This window comes from Patiria miniata, unplaced genomic scaffold (assembly GCF_015706575.1).
Source record: "Patiria miniata isolate m_02_andy unplaced genomic scaffold, ASM1570657v1 HiC_scaffold_18, whole genome shotgun sequence".
Lineage (NCBI taxonomy): Eukaryota > Metazoa > Echinodermata > Asteroidea > Valvatida > Asterinidae > Patiria > Patiria miniata.
The window spans coordinates 13138012-13151105 of NW_024037056.1; the positions used below are offsets into that span (position 1 = coordinate 13138012).

Sequence of the window (13094 nt, forward strand, 5' to 3'; positions counted from 1 at the left end):
GATACTCGGACTAGGAGACAGGGGCGGGGTTTTATATTTGAGACTAAAAATAAAGGCGTGCCCCTGTTATAGGGGGTCCGGCGGCATGCCTCTCCCCGATTCTAAGGCAGTTTGAGAATGAATTTAGTAACTTTTGAGTACAATTTTATTATTTCGGTCCATCGTATACTAGTACACAATGTTCAGCGGCTGAACGGGGGGGGGGGGGGGGGGGGGGGGGGGGGGGAGTGCCCTTGATCCATATTCGTCCAACCGAAACGTGGAATAATAATGATGCTATTATTGCAAGCCCCAGTGCGCACCGATAATTAAAACAAAATCCAGACGAGCCACTCCCAGCATTTCCAACTGCCGAATTTTGTACACGTCGTGCGGGCCAAACACCTGCGAATCTCTCACCAATTCAAGCGTATACATTTTATGTGTCTTGAAGCACAGTGTAGAGTTTGGCTAGCGGGCTTTACCTACAATCCTCCGCCGTGAACGCTTCTCCTAACTTTCATCCTACAGGTAGGTTCATAACCCATTTGCTTTGAAACTTATTCCCCTTTATATACATGTATATGTACCCTATAATGTGCAGTGTTATATGCACTGTTGGAGTGAAAAGTGCGATATTTACAGTGGAAAGATTCCCATATCTGGCCAGCACTTCTCACCCAGTGCACTAGCCCCATAAATGTGGCCAATTTACTGGACTACCTCCGTAAATAAAGGCCACACCTCGGAAAAAATCCATACTGGGCCACCACTCAGAGCTCTAGCCCCATAAATGTGGCCTATTTACTGGACTGCCTCCGTAAACATAGGCCACACATCCACATGTACAAAAATCGTGTCGACGGAGCCAAATTTTGATTTTCACATTTAGGCTTAGTTTGTAGGTTTATTTTGCTTTAGAAGCATACTCACCCTCTTTATAGGCTAATCAGAAAGTGCTGCCTTTTTCAGATGTATATTTTTCGTGAAATTTCCAGATTCATTTTTACACGTTAGCGTATCAAAATTTCAACATGAAATTTCACAAAAATTAGACATCTGAAAAAGGCAGCACTTTCTGATTAGCCTGTAAAGAGGGTGAGTATGCTTCTAAAGCAAAAAAAACCTACAAACTAAGCCTAAATGTGAAAATCAAAATTTGGCTCCGTCGACACTATTTTTGTACATGTGGATGTGTGGCCTATGTTTACGGAGGCAGTCCAGTAAATAGGCCACATTTATGGGGCTATCAGAGCTCCTGCACAAAGTCTATGGGCCATGACAGAACATTTTACCGTCAAAGAATTTTGCACTCCTTAAACAGTGTTTCTTCATCAGATTTACAACTTTTGGTACTTTTCAGGTCAGATTAAGGAATATGAGTGGTGGCCCAGTATGGAATTTTTTCCGTCACCTCCACCATGTACACAAACTTGTCGAACTTTGTAAAATTTTAATTTTTTACATTTATAGGCTTAGTTTGTAGTTTATTTTTGCTTTAGAAGCATACTCGCCCTCTTTATAGGCTAATCAGAAAGTGCTGCCATTTCAGATGTCTAATTTTCGTGAAATTTCATGTTGAAATTTTGATACGCAAACGTGTGCAAACGAATCTGGAAATTTCACGCAAAATAAAAAGGCAGCACTTTCTGATTAGCCTATAAAGAGGGTGAGTATGCTTCTAAAGCAAAAATAAACTACAAACTAAGCCTAAATGTGAAAATCAAAATTTGACAAAGTTCGACATGTTTTTGTACATGGTGGAATGTGGCCTTTATTTACGGAGGTAGTCAGTAAATTGGCCACATTTATCGGGCTAACAGACCCTATGAGACTGTGTTTTCTCAGTAAATACTTCAATATTTTCCCTGCTAAATTTGACTTTTTAGGGCATATTATCACTTTCTGATGGCTTCTTTAGGTCACTAAAGGGAAAAATTAGTGATGGCCACATGGAATCTTTCCCTTATAGCTGCTGAAGGAATCGTTGGGGTTCAAGTTAAATGCCAAAAAAGGAGTAATTCTTCAGTTTCATTTAAAAATGTTCTTTTGTAATCGTGATTTATGACAGTGGATGTAGTCGATTCATCCCTAACTTGAAATGGTAGTTTCTGAAAGTGGTTGTTGGATAACAACTGAAAAATTGATGAATTTTTTTTCTGCACTCAAGGTCCCAGTCTGATTACCTATAGTTGTGGCCCCAAAAATGACTTCATCAGACGGCGTAGTAGACACAGCCCTGGTGGCTTGGGATTATTTGGCCATTGTGACGTACCTTGTCTTAGTGCTTGGTGTAGCATTCCTGGTAAGTAAACAGTTCAAACTTAGCATATCGAAATTCCCTACTGTTAATACTTAAACAGTTGTATCGTACATATTTTTGATGGTTGATACTCGAATTTTGTTCCTCAACATCATTTTAAATGTAAGATTCAATTTCAGGTTTTGCACCAAGACATTTCACTTTTAAAGTGGTGCATTCGTAAATCACATTCATCAAATACTTTGCACTCATGATGCGATTTTGAAATGGTAATTTACAATAAAACCCATGATGATTGTGAACGAAATTAACGTCAATTTTCACCGAACATGATTATCACCCTAAAAACAGATTGGGTGAAATAACCAATATATTGGTAGATTGTGTCCCAAAACAGCCAATCTCAGTTTGATATCTACCAATCCTACCAATATATTGCTTATTTCAAGCAATTTTTGTACGGTCGATTAGGTTACCTAAAAAACACATGTTTATTTTTTGCCAATATTGTTCACGATCTCAACATCTTGGATGGCACCTCCAGAGCTCCGTAGATAACTGAAAACTATACTAATGTGTTATCAGCATGCCACTTTCTGTCGAAAGATAAAAGATTTTTGAAATACAACTCATCCACAACTGCGGATGTAAACGATACCAATTCTTCAATACAATGCGTCTCGCGATACTGAGGCTATACGATTCTACACAGCATATCGTGAACTTGTAAGTTATGACATTAATTGCAGCTGTTTGACGTGTTCATTCGTTATATTCATGACATAAAGTTATATGTCATTATGAGAGTTGGGTTTTATTTCTCAAATGTTTGCAACTCGATCTGTGACGGTGTTCAATTGCTACATTGCTTCGGAAAGGGTCTGTCGTTTAAGCCTAAATTTAGTCTTGACGAAGTATAGCAATAAAGGTTTTCTAAGTTAGGGCAGATAGGTGATGGGATAGTGCCTTTGATAACACAAGCATGGCATTTGACACACAGTCAGAGTATGTCATGAGAAAGATATTTGACTATATATAGGGCCATCGCAGATTGGTCCTTTGAAAAAACTATTATGTATGTAGATAACAAGCAATGGCGGTCAAATATCTTTCTTAAGACATACTCTGACTATGTGACGAATGCTGCATGCTCGTATCATTAACGGCACAAACCCCCAAATCATTTCCCCTGTATGCCCCAGTATTCGTACGTGGTGTTGTTCATGTTTCGGCGGGCATTTTTGGTCGGATTAGCGTAAACCGACGATTGATTCTGATCAATGGGGATGTAGAATTACGAGTCCCCGTCTTCTTGAAAGTTATTTTATTGCACGTGGAAGAAGGCCCGCTGACCAGACTCATAACGTTTGTATTGAACTACGGTGGCGCAGATGGGTGTCCCGAAGCGGGTTGCCATTTTGCATGTTAGGGGTCTGGTATGCTCTGTCTGTGTGTCTAGTGTCTGTGTTTCATGTTTTTTTGTAAAAGGCCTAAAGAGTTTGCGCAATCACAAAATGCAATTGTTAATGGAGAGAATTGGTTATTGTATGCAGGTCCAGTTCCTTAAATGGTATATAAACCATTTAATGGTATCATTTTAAGGAACTGGGCGTGCATACAATAACCAATTCTCTCCATAAACCATTGTATTTTGTATTATATTATATGCTCCATTCTGAAGACACGGTTGGCACTTTAAAAAATTATTTGTTTTGTTTTGCTTTTTTGCAAATTTGTTTCTTAGAGACTTTGAATAGTTCAATATTACAACATTATCTCTATGAAAACACTCCAAAACGTCTCGCTATTACGCAAAACACAACGTTGATGGACGATGAAAATGTGGCAAAATTGCTTCACCAGGATTTACCACGCCCACTTGGGGTCAACATGCAAATTGAGGTCAAAGTAATACATTACACTTTATATATAATACATTAAAGTTTATATGTAGACTTTACGACTCCATCCAGCTAGCTAATATGTTTTCATTCCTGAACCCCATCTTTGCAGTCATTATGTCGCTCCAATCGAGGAACTGTCAGCGGCTATTTTCTGGCTGGTCGATACATGTTTTGGTTACCGGTAAGTAGAGTTATTTTTTTGTTGAGAACTTGGGCAGTGAGATGGAGGTTGAAAAATTGGAGGGGCGGGAACCTGTCAAAGACAGAAAGGGGGGGGGGGCAAACTCACTGATTGACGTGAAGCTTCGTTAAGTGAAGTTTATTTATCCAACTTTTAGAAAAGTGCAACATTCAGAAAAGAAATATGAATTAAAACTGTTTACTTGTTTTTGTAAATTTTACTTGGGCCACCCTCACCTGGACATGCTGAATCTTGCAAGGTTAGGCCTGGAATAGGCATTGAAGGTGACAGTGGCCCAAGTAAAATTTACGCCCTTTCACCTAATTGATTGTATTTTTGGATCTAGGGACCCAAATGGAATGGGGTAAAAAGGAGTGGATTGAGAAATAGCCAGGCTTTAATGTAATATATAACTTCACTGAATAACCCCATGTATTAAGGCATAATCAGTTTATTACTCACTCCAACAGATTACAACGAAACATGCTGTTGGATTTTGAAGGGTTGGGTGGTTAGGAATCTAGTGTCACTAAGACGTAAGACATCTAAGTCACTACTAATGTATACGTTTTGTCTTCGAAGGTCGGTGCGTCTCTGTTTGCGAGCAACATCGGCAGCGAGCACTTCATTGGTCTCGCAGGCTCAGGAGCTGCTGCTGGTATCGGAGTTGGTGCTTTTGAACTCAATGTAAGTCAAGGTTCAATTGAAATATTTTTGACCCTATCAACTTCAGTAGGTTTCATTTATAGCAAAGGGTGCACTACAGATGTTCGTGTAGGGATCGACTGCCCGTTGTAGAATAACAAATGGCTGCAATTTTTCATGGGATATCAAAGGAAACTCGACGTCTAGGCCCAGATTGAGTTCGTCAATTAAAGTTCAAATGTGTAGGTTCACTTAACAGAGCGAGTACTGCTGCAACATCACAATGGTTTCTTACAGAGTATATAGAAGCCTTTATATTATGTCTTTCATCCCTAGTCGAATATGGAATGCGTCTCATCTTTTGTTTCCTTTGTGGACAGGCATGCCTACTCCTTCAGCTGCTGGGATGGGTGTTTTTACCAGTCTACATCGCCAGCGGGGTGAGTCGGTTATATTTAAATTGGTGCCCAAAAGCCGGCGTTCATATTCAATGAAATATACTTTGACGCATGAATTGATTTGAAGTCCGTTATACTCAAACCAAATAGAATAGGCCATCAGCCTGGGGGTTTGGTCGGTATCAAATGAGGGGAATAAAGCTCATTGTGATTTTTGGCAAGGTATGCACCCCTGTAGTTGGAAAATATGTGATAGCATTGCAGCGGTGGCAGCTTTTTGGGTGCTCTCAGTTAAAAAAAAAATGGTGGCCAAAACATGCTTGCTACTACAAATAATTCTTCCAGTAACAAGCGTATTGACGGCCTCTTTGAAAAAAAAAAATTGAAAGTGATAACACCCAAAAAACTGCCACCGCTCACACTGCAAAGCTATTACACATTTTCCAACTCTAGATGTGCACACCTTGCCAAAAATCGCTATGAGCATTGCTCCTTTCGATCATTTGATACCAGTGGCCCAATTTTTGGACCAAAGCTGATAGCCTAGCAGACTCTCAACCCTTTGCCTAATAATATTTCAGGACGTGATGTTCCTGAAGAGAAGACGAAGCCATGGTGAACTTGACTCAACCTCGATAGGCTTGTCATGAATCGTCGACGAAATTCCCTCCAAGCATGCATCATCGATTAGCTCGTGTTTGGTGCAAATGTATAATCGAAGTATAGGCTTGGTTCTTGATTTCAATTGCTCGAGACTGTCCAAAATCTGTGGACCCGATCTGGATTCCACATGCAGTAATGCATGCAGTGATATGAAGTAATGTCACAGTACCTCGAAGCTTTGGTAGGCCGGCAGTCTAAACTCTTCTTGGTGTCTACAGGAATCTGTATTAGTAAGCCCTGGAACTAGACTGATTAAAAATCATCCCTGTTTTGCCTGTCTGTAGGTTTACACCTTACCAGAGTACATGCGGAAGCGTTTTGGCGGGCAGAGGATCCGCGTCTATCTGGCCATGATGTCACTCATCCTGTACGTCTTCACTAAGATCTCGGTAAGTGTAAACACCAGTCATCAACTTCGTAGTATGGCTAAACCAGAAACTATCTGCTTTGAAAGAAAGTTTTCGTCTGAACATGCCCACCAAATTCGCTCAGCAGCATCATAGTTGTTAGTAATAGTGTGCTTATCTGGTTGGAAAGTGACAGCGAGAAGGTGTAGAGGTTTGGATATGAGGAGGCTGACGAAACTGAGAAAGACTTGCTAGTGGTATAACATGGAAAGTTTGAACAAGTAAGGCAAGACGTTTGGAACGGAACCACTGCGTAGACCTGATTCCTGTACATGTTTAGAAAACTATACGTAAAACCTTACCACTTAGGTACCTGTTGCATGTTATTTTGCCAACATTAAACGATTTATATCCCCACTTTTACACCAATCAAATTTCAAGAGATTCACATGCAGTATACAGAAGAGAACAGTTTACCGAAAGATGGTATCACGTGACCACAACATCCAAGAGCAAGTTCGGGCAAGAACCATTAGTCGACTAGTGGTTGATTTGTGACGTAACTTACGCCTGCGCACTAATAGCAATTGACGTGCGAACGTCTCTAGTCAAACGCTGGTGAAAATGTCATCGCAAAACTTCTGGGTCCTGTCTGGTTCCAAATAGTCGACTAGCGTAGTCAACCATCGTCGACTAGACAGAGTTCGGACTAACTTTAGTCGAACTATGGTTAACCATTGGTCAACAATACTTCTTGCGCGAACTTGCCCTTTTTTGTTAACAAATATAATAGAGAGCATACTCCACCATAGGTTCTCTGTAACTTTCGTCAATAGTTATATGCGCAGCCGATTGAAGAGAATTCGACCCACTTGCGTCAATTTGTAAAATTGACTGCTGTTTTCATCAGACTTATTTCCTCCCTCCTACTTCGTCAGGTCAATCTGTACTCTGGAGCTCTGTTTCTCCAGCAAGCCCTGAAATGGAATATCTACCCGGCGGTGTGCCTCTTGCTAGTATTGACAGCCGTTTGCACGGTCACCGGCGGGCTGGCTGCAGTCATCTACACCGACACGCTGCAGTTCTTCATCATGCTGATCGGGGGATTCATGTTGATGATCATGAGTGAGTCCAAGTGGTGTGCTGAAAACTCTCCTTTCAAGTTACCCTGCTAGTGGCCGTCGAGCAGGAACATGCAGCTAGTTAGGTGGTGCTGCATCTGTGGTCAAATCACGGGATGTTGGGGAACACAATATGTAATGCCAACATTTTAGAAAGGCCTTAATTGTCACTAAACATATCAAGAGAATGGTTGAATAAAGTGATAAGTGCAAACCAGATAATCATGACATTCAAATATCAGGAAGTAAATGGAATTATTCAATGAATCCACTGCGGTACTATAATAGTCGCGCGGAAACAACTTATTTTGGACGAACTGAGGTCACGAAAAGTTCCAACTACCACAAAATTATGCTCGATGTGATTTTTGCTCAGTGTTGATTTATTCGTTTTTGCTGAATCAAGGTTTCATCGAGATCGGCGGTTACGGAGCTCTTAAGGAGAAATACATGCAAGCCATCCCCAACGAAACGTTCTACTCCAACACGTCGTGCGGCATCCCACGCGAAGACTCGTGGGAGATGCTGCGTGATCCCATAGACTCAGACTTGCCGTGGGCCGGCTTCATATTCGGCCGCACCTGTGCGTCCATTTGGTACTGGTGTGCTGACCAGGTACATAAATTCCAGGTTCCAACAATCTCTCCGTTTCCCTTATCTATGATAAGTTAGCATTTCGATGAAGGAAATGGCATACAGACTTTTGCAAGTATTATCTTTCCGCATTTACAATACATTTATTTAATACGAAAAGTGCAAAAGAAGAAGTGTTTTTCTTATTGTAGTTCTAGATTTTCTAAAGCCAGTCCAAAGTTTCAGGATCCATTTCATGAAGCTCCATGATCATTGTTATGCTGCTAAAGTATGCAAATTCGATGACTTGACCGTTAATAGGTTGATAAAGTCTACATGAAACAGTCGTCGCATTCGTCCAACTCAACCCTGTTTCCTTCCTTTCCGGGTATAGATGATGGTCCAACGAGCGCTGTCAGCTAAGAGTCTGTCCCACGCCCAAGGGGCATGTCTCTTCGCTGGGTACACCAAGTTCCTGCCCTTCTTTCTAATGGTTCTGCCGGGAATGATCAGCCGTGTGCTCTACACTGGTGCGTATTACCATGGAGGAATAAGAACTGTACCACTTCTTTGGACGTAAAAGATTTGCTTATCAAAAACATGTTACCCGACACAATGTCACATGTGAAAATGACTTCTACATCTATCACACTATCTTAAGTATACACTCAACCATCTGCAGCCGTTTGTTGACTGTTCTGTTTGTCTTTTATTGTCTCTTGGTAGATGAAGTTGCCTGTGCATCCCAGGAGACTTGCATGGCCGTCTGTGGCAGCCCGCTTGGGTGCACCAACATCGCTTACCCCAAACTGGTCCTTGGAATCCTACCAGTAGGTAAGGAATTATTAATATACATGTACAATGGAAAAGCGGGGTCCTAGAGCCACCACTTCCTTGAAAGACGTGATGAGCACCTTAACGTCAAGATCTTTGCTCATTGCCAAGACCTTTGCTCCTTGAGAAAACCTAAACATTTGCCTAATATGACAAGACATTTTCTTATTGCCATGCCTTTTTCTTGATGACAAAAGCCTTTGCTTCCAAGAACTGGATTCCTTGCCAAGACCTTAGTGCTCAACCTTTAGACCTCGATTAATTTTGCTCAAATCTTCAAAATATTGAGTGTTTCAATGAAAATCGAATTTCTGCGATGTTTGGAGAAAAGAGATTTTTTGGGGGGCCAAATTTGCCTAAAAATGTAAGGCTAACCCCTTGTATTTTTTTCAATTTTGGCAAAAAAAATGAAATTGCCTGATAATTGCTGGAAAGCTTCCTACAGGGCCCTAGAAACTATTCCAAATCGTTTTGTGGACAGATGTGGTATAAAAACGGAAATTTGGTCAAAAATTTCAGGTAAAATCACTCAAAATTGTAAAAAAAAATTCCTCCAAAAATTGATGATTTTTGCGCAAATCTTCATTATGATGCGTGTTAGAGTATTGATTGGTGTTCCTCTTGCATCCAGATGAATTTCTGCCTTGTTTTGAGAAAAAGTCAATTTTTTGGCCAAATTTGACTAAAAATGTATTTTTTTCAATTTTGGCCAAAAAATAAAATTGCCTGAAAATTGCTGGAAAGCTTCCTCAAGGGCCGAAGAACACATTCCAAATCGTTTTGTGGACAGATGTGGTATAAAAACGGAAATTTCATGAAAAAGTTCAGGTTAAATCCGTCACTCAAAAATGTTAATTTGTTTCTCCCTCCAGAAATGGATGATTTTTGCCCAAATCTTCATTATTATGCGTGTTAGAGTATTGATTGGTGTTCCTCTTGCATCCAGATAAATTTCTGGCTTGTTTTGAGAAAAGTCCATTTTTGGCCAAATTTGACTAAAAATGTAAGGCTAACCCCTTGTATTTTTTTCAATTTTGGCCAAAAAATGAAATTGCCTGAAAATTGCTGGAAAGCTTCCTAAAGGGCCCTAGAATACATTCCAAATCGTTTTGTGGACAGATGTGGTATAAAAACGGAAATTTGGTCGAAAATTTCAGGTAAAATCACTCAAAATTGTTAATTTTTTTCCCTCCAAAAATGGATGATTTTTGCCCAAATCTTCATTATTATGCGTGTTAGTGTATTGATTGATGTTCCTCTTGCATCCAGATGAATTTCTGGCTTGTTTTGAGAAAAGTCCATTTTTGGCCAAATTTGACTAAAAATGTAAGGCTAACCCCTGGTATTTTTTTCAATTTTGGCCAAAAAATGAAATTGCCTGAAAATTGCTGGAAAGCTTCCTAAAAGGCCCTAAAACATATTCCAAACCGTTTTGTGGACAGAAGTGGTATAAAAACGGAAATTTGGTCGAAAATGTCAGGTAAAATCACTGAAAATTGTAATTTTTTTTCCTCCACAAATGGATGATTTTTGCCCAAATCTTCATTATTATGCGTGTTAGAGTATTGATTGGTGTTCCTCTTGCATCCAGATGCATTTCTGGCTTGTTTTGAGAAAAGTCAATATTTGGCCAAATTTGACAAAAAATGTAAGGCTAACCCCTTGTATTTTTTTCAATTTTGGCCAAAAAATGAAATTGCCTGAAAATTGCTGGAAAGCTTCCTAAAGGGCCCTAGAATATATTCCCAATCGTTTTTTTGGACAGATGTGGTATTAACACGGAAATTTGGTCGAAAATTTCAGGTAAAATCCCTCAAAATTGTTAATTTTTTTCCTCCAAAAATGGATGATTTTTGCCCAAATCTTCATTATTATGCGTGTTAGAGTATTGATTGGTGTTCCTCTTGCATCCAGATGAATTTCTGGCTTGTTTTGAGAAAAGTCAATTTTTGGCCAAATTTGACTAAAAATGTAAGTTTAACCCCTTGTATTTTTTTCAAGTTTGGCCAAAAAATGAAATTGCCTGAAAATTGCTGGAAAGCTTCCTAAAGGGCCCTAAAACACATTCCAAACCGTTTTGTGGACAGAAGTGGTATAAAAACGGAAATTTGGTCTAAAATTTTAGGTAAAATCACTCAAAATTGTTAATTTTTTCCCTCCAAAAATGGATGATTTTTGCCCAAATCTTCATTATTATGCGTGTTAGTGTATTGATTGATGTTCCTCTTGCATCCAGATGAATTTCTGGCTTGTTTTGAGAAAAGTCAATTTTTGGCCAAATTTGACTAAAAATGTAAGGCTAACCCCTTGTATTTTTTTCAATTTTGGCCAAAAAATGAAATTGCCTGAAAATTGCTGGAAAGCTTCCTAAAGGGCCCTAGAATACATTCCAAATCGTTTTGTGGACAGATGTGGTATAAAAACGGAAATTTGGTCGAAAATTTCAGGTAAAATCACTCAAAGTTGTTAATTTTTTTCCTCCAAAAATGGATGATTTTTGCCCAAATCTTCATTATTATGCGTGTTAGTGTATTGATTGATGTTCCTCTTGCATCCACATGAATTTCTGGCTTGTTTTGAGAAAAGTCCATTTTTTGGCCAAATTTGACAAAAAAGGTAAGGCTAACCCCTTGTATTTTTTTCAATTTTGGCCAAAAAATGAAATTGCCTGAAAATTGCTGGAAAGCTTCCTAAATGGCCCTAGAATATATTCCCAACCGTTCTGTGGACAGATGTGGTATAAACACGGAAATTTAGTCGAAAATTTCAGGTAAAATCACTCAAAATTGTTAATTTTTTCCCTCCAAAAATGGATGATTTTTGCCCAAATCTTCATTATTATGCGTGTTAGAGTATTGATTGGTGTTCCTCTTGCATCCAGATGAATTTCTGGCTTGTTGTGAGAAAAGTCCATTTTTGGCCAAATTTGACTAAAAATGTAAGGCTAAGCCCTTGTATTTTTTTCAATTTTGGCCAAATAATAAAATTGCCTGAAAATTGCTGGAAAGCTTCCTAAAGGGCCCTAGAATACATTCCAAATCGTTTTGTGGACAGATGTTGTATAAAAACGGAAATTTGGTCGAAAATTTCAGGTAAAATCACTCAAAATTGTTAATTTTTTTCCCTCCAAAAATCTATGATTTTTGCCCAAATCTTCATTATTATGCGTGTTAGAGTATTGATTGGTGTCCCTCTTGCATCCAGATGAATTTCTGGCTTGTTTTGAGAAAAGTCCATTTTTGGCCAAATTTGACTAAAAATGTAAGGCTAACCCCTTGTATTTTTTTCAATTTTGGCCAAAAAATGAAATTGCCTGAAAATTGCTGGAAAGCTTCCTAAAGGGCCCTAGAATATATTCCCAATCGTTTTGTGGACAGATGTGGTATAAACACGGAAATTTAGTCGAAAATTTCAGGTAAAATCACTCAAAATTGTTAATTGTTTTCCTCCAAAAATGGATGATTTTTGCCCAAATCTTCATTATTATGCGTGTTAGAGTATTGATTGGTGTTCCTCTTGCATCCAGATGAATTTCTGGCTTGTTTTGAGAAAAGTCCATTTTTGGCCAAATTTGACAAAAAATGTAAGGCTAACCCCTTGTATTTTTTTCAATTTTGGCCAAAAAATGAAATTGCCTGAAAATTGCTGGAAAGCTTCCTAAAGGGCCCTAGAATACATTCCAAATCGTTTTGTGGACAGATGTGGTATAAAAACGGAAATTTGGTCGAAAATTTCAGGTAAAATCACTCAAAATTGTAAGGCTAACCCCTTGTATTTTTTTCAATTTTGGCCAAAAAATGAAATTGCCTGAAAATTGCTGGAAAGCTTCCTAAAGGGCCCTAGAATACATTCCAAATCGTTTTGTGGACAGATGTGGTATAAAAACGGAAATTTGGTCGAAAATTTCAGGTAAAATCACTCAAAATTGTTAATTTTTTTCCCTCCAAAAATGGATGATTTTTGCCCAAATCTTCATTATTATGCGTGTTAGTGTATTGATTGATGTTCCTCTTGCATCCAGATGAATCACTGGCTTGTTTTGAGAAAAGTCCATTTTTGGCCAAATTTGACTAAAAATGTAAGGCTAACCCCTTGTATTTTTTTCAATTTTGGCCAAAAAATGAAATTGCCTGAAAATTGCTGGAAAGCTTCCTAAAGGGCCCTAGAATACATTCCAAATCGTTTT

The 13094-nt window shown here is 38.9% G+C and overlaps 1 protein-coding gene across 1 annotated transcript in view; it reads left to right on the plus strand.

Annotated features, from left to right (window-relative positions):
• The first annotated feature begins 298 nt into the window (after positions 1 to 298).
• Positions 299 to 13094, plus strand: part of LOC119724673 (sodium/myo-inositol cotransporter-like) — a 35973-nt gene continuing 23177 nt past the window's right edge. The window contains exons 1-10 of the mRNA XM_038195831.1: positions 299 to 510; positions 2150 to 2284; positions 4256 to 4327; positions 4910 to 5014; positions 5353 to 5412; positions 6318 to 6422; positions 7319 to 7505; positions 7908 to 8116; positions 8469 to 8604; positions 8801 to 8908. Of these exons, the coding sequence (XP_038051759.1) occupies positions 2186 to 2284; positions 4256 to 4327; positions 4910 to 5014; positions 5353 to 5412; positions 6318 to 6422; positions 7319 to 7505; positions 7908 to 8116; positions 8469 to 8604; positions 8801 to 8908 (1081 nt within the window). The 5' untranslated portion in view covers positions 299 to 510; positions 2150 to 2185. The remainder of the gene's footprint in view (positions 511 to 2149; positions 2285 to 4255; positions 4328 to 4909; positions 5015 to 5352; positions 5413 to 6317; positions 6423 to 7318; positions 7506 to 7907; positions 8117 to 8468; positions 8605 to 8800; positions 8909 to 13094) is intronic.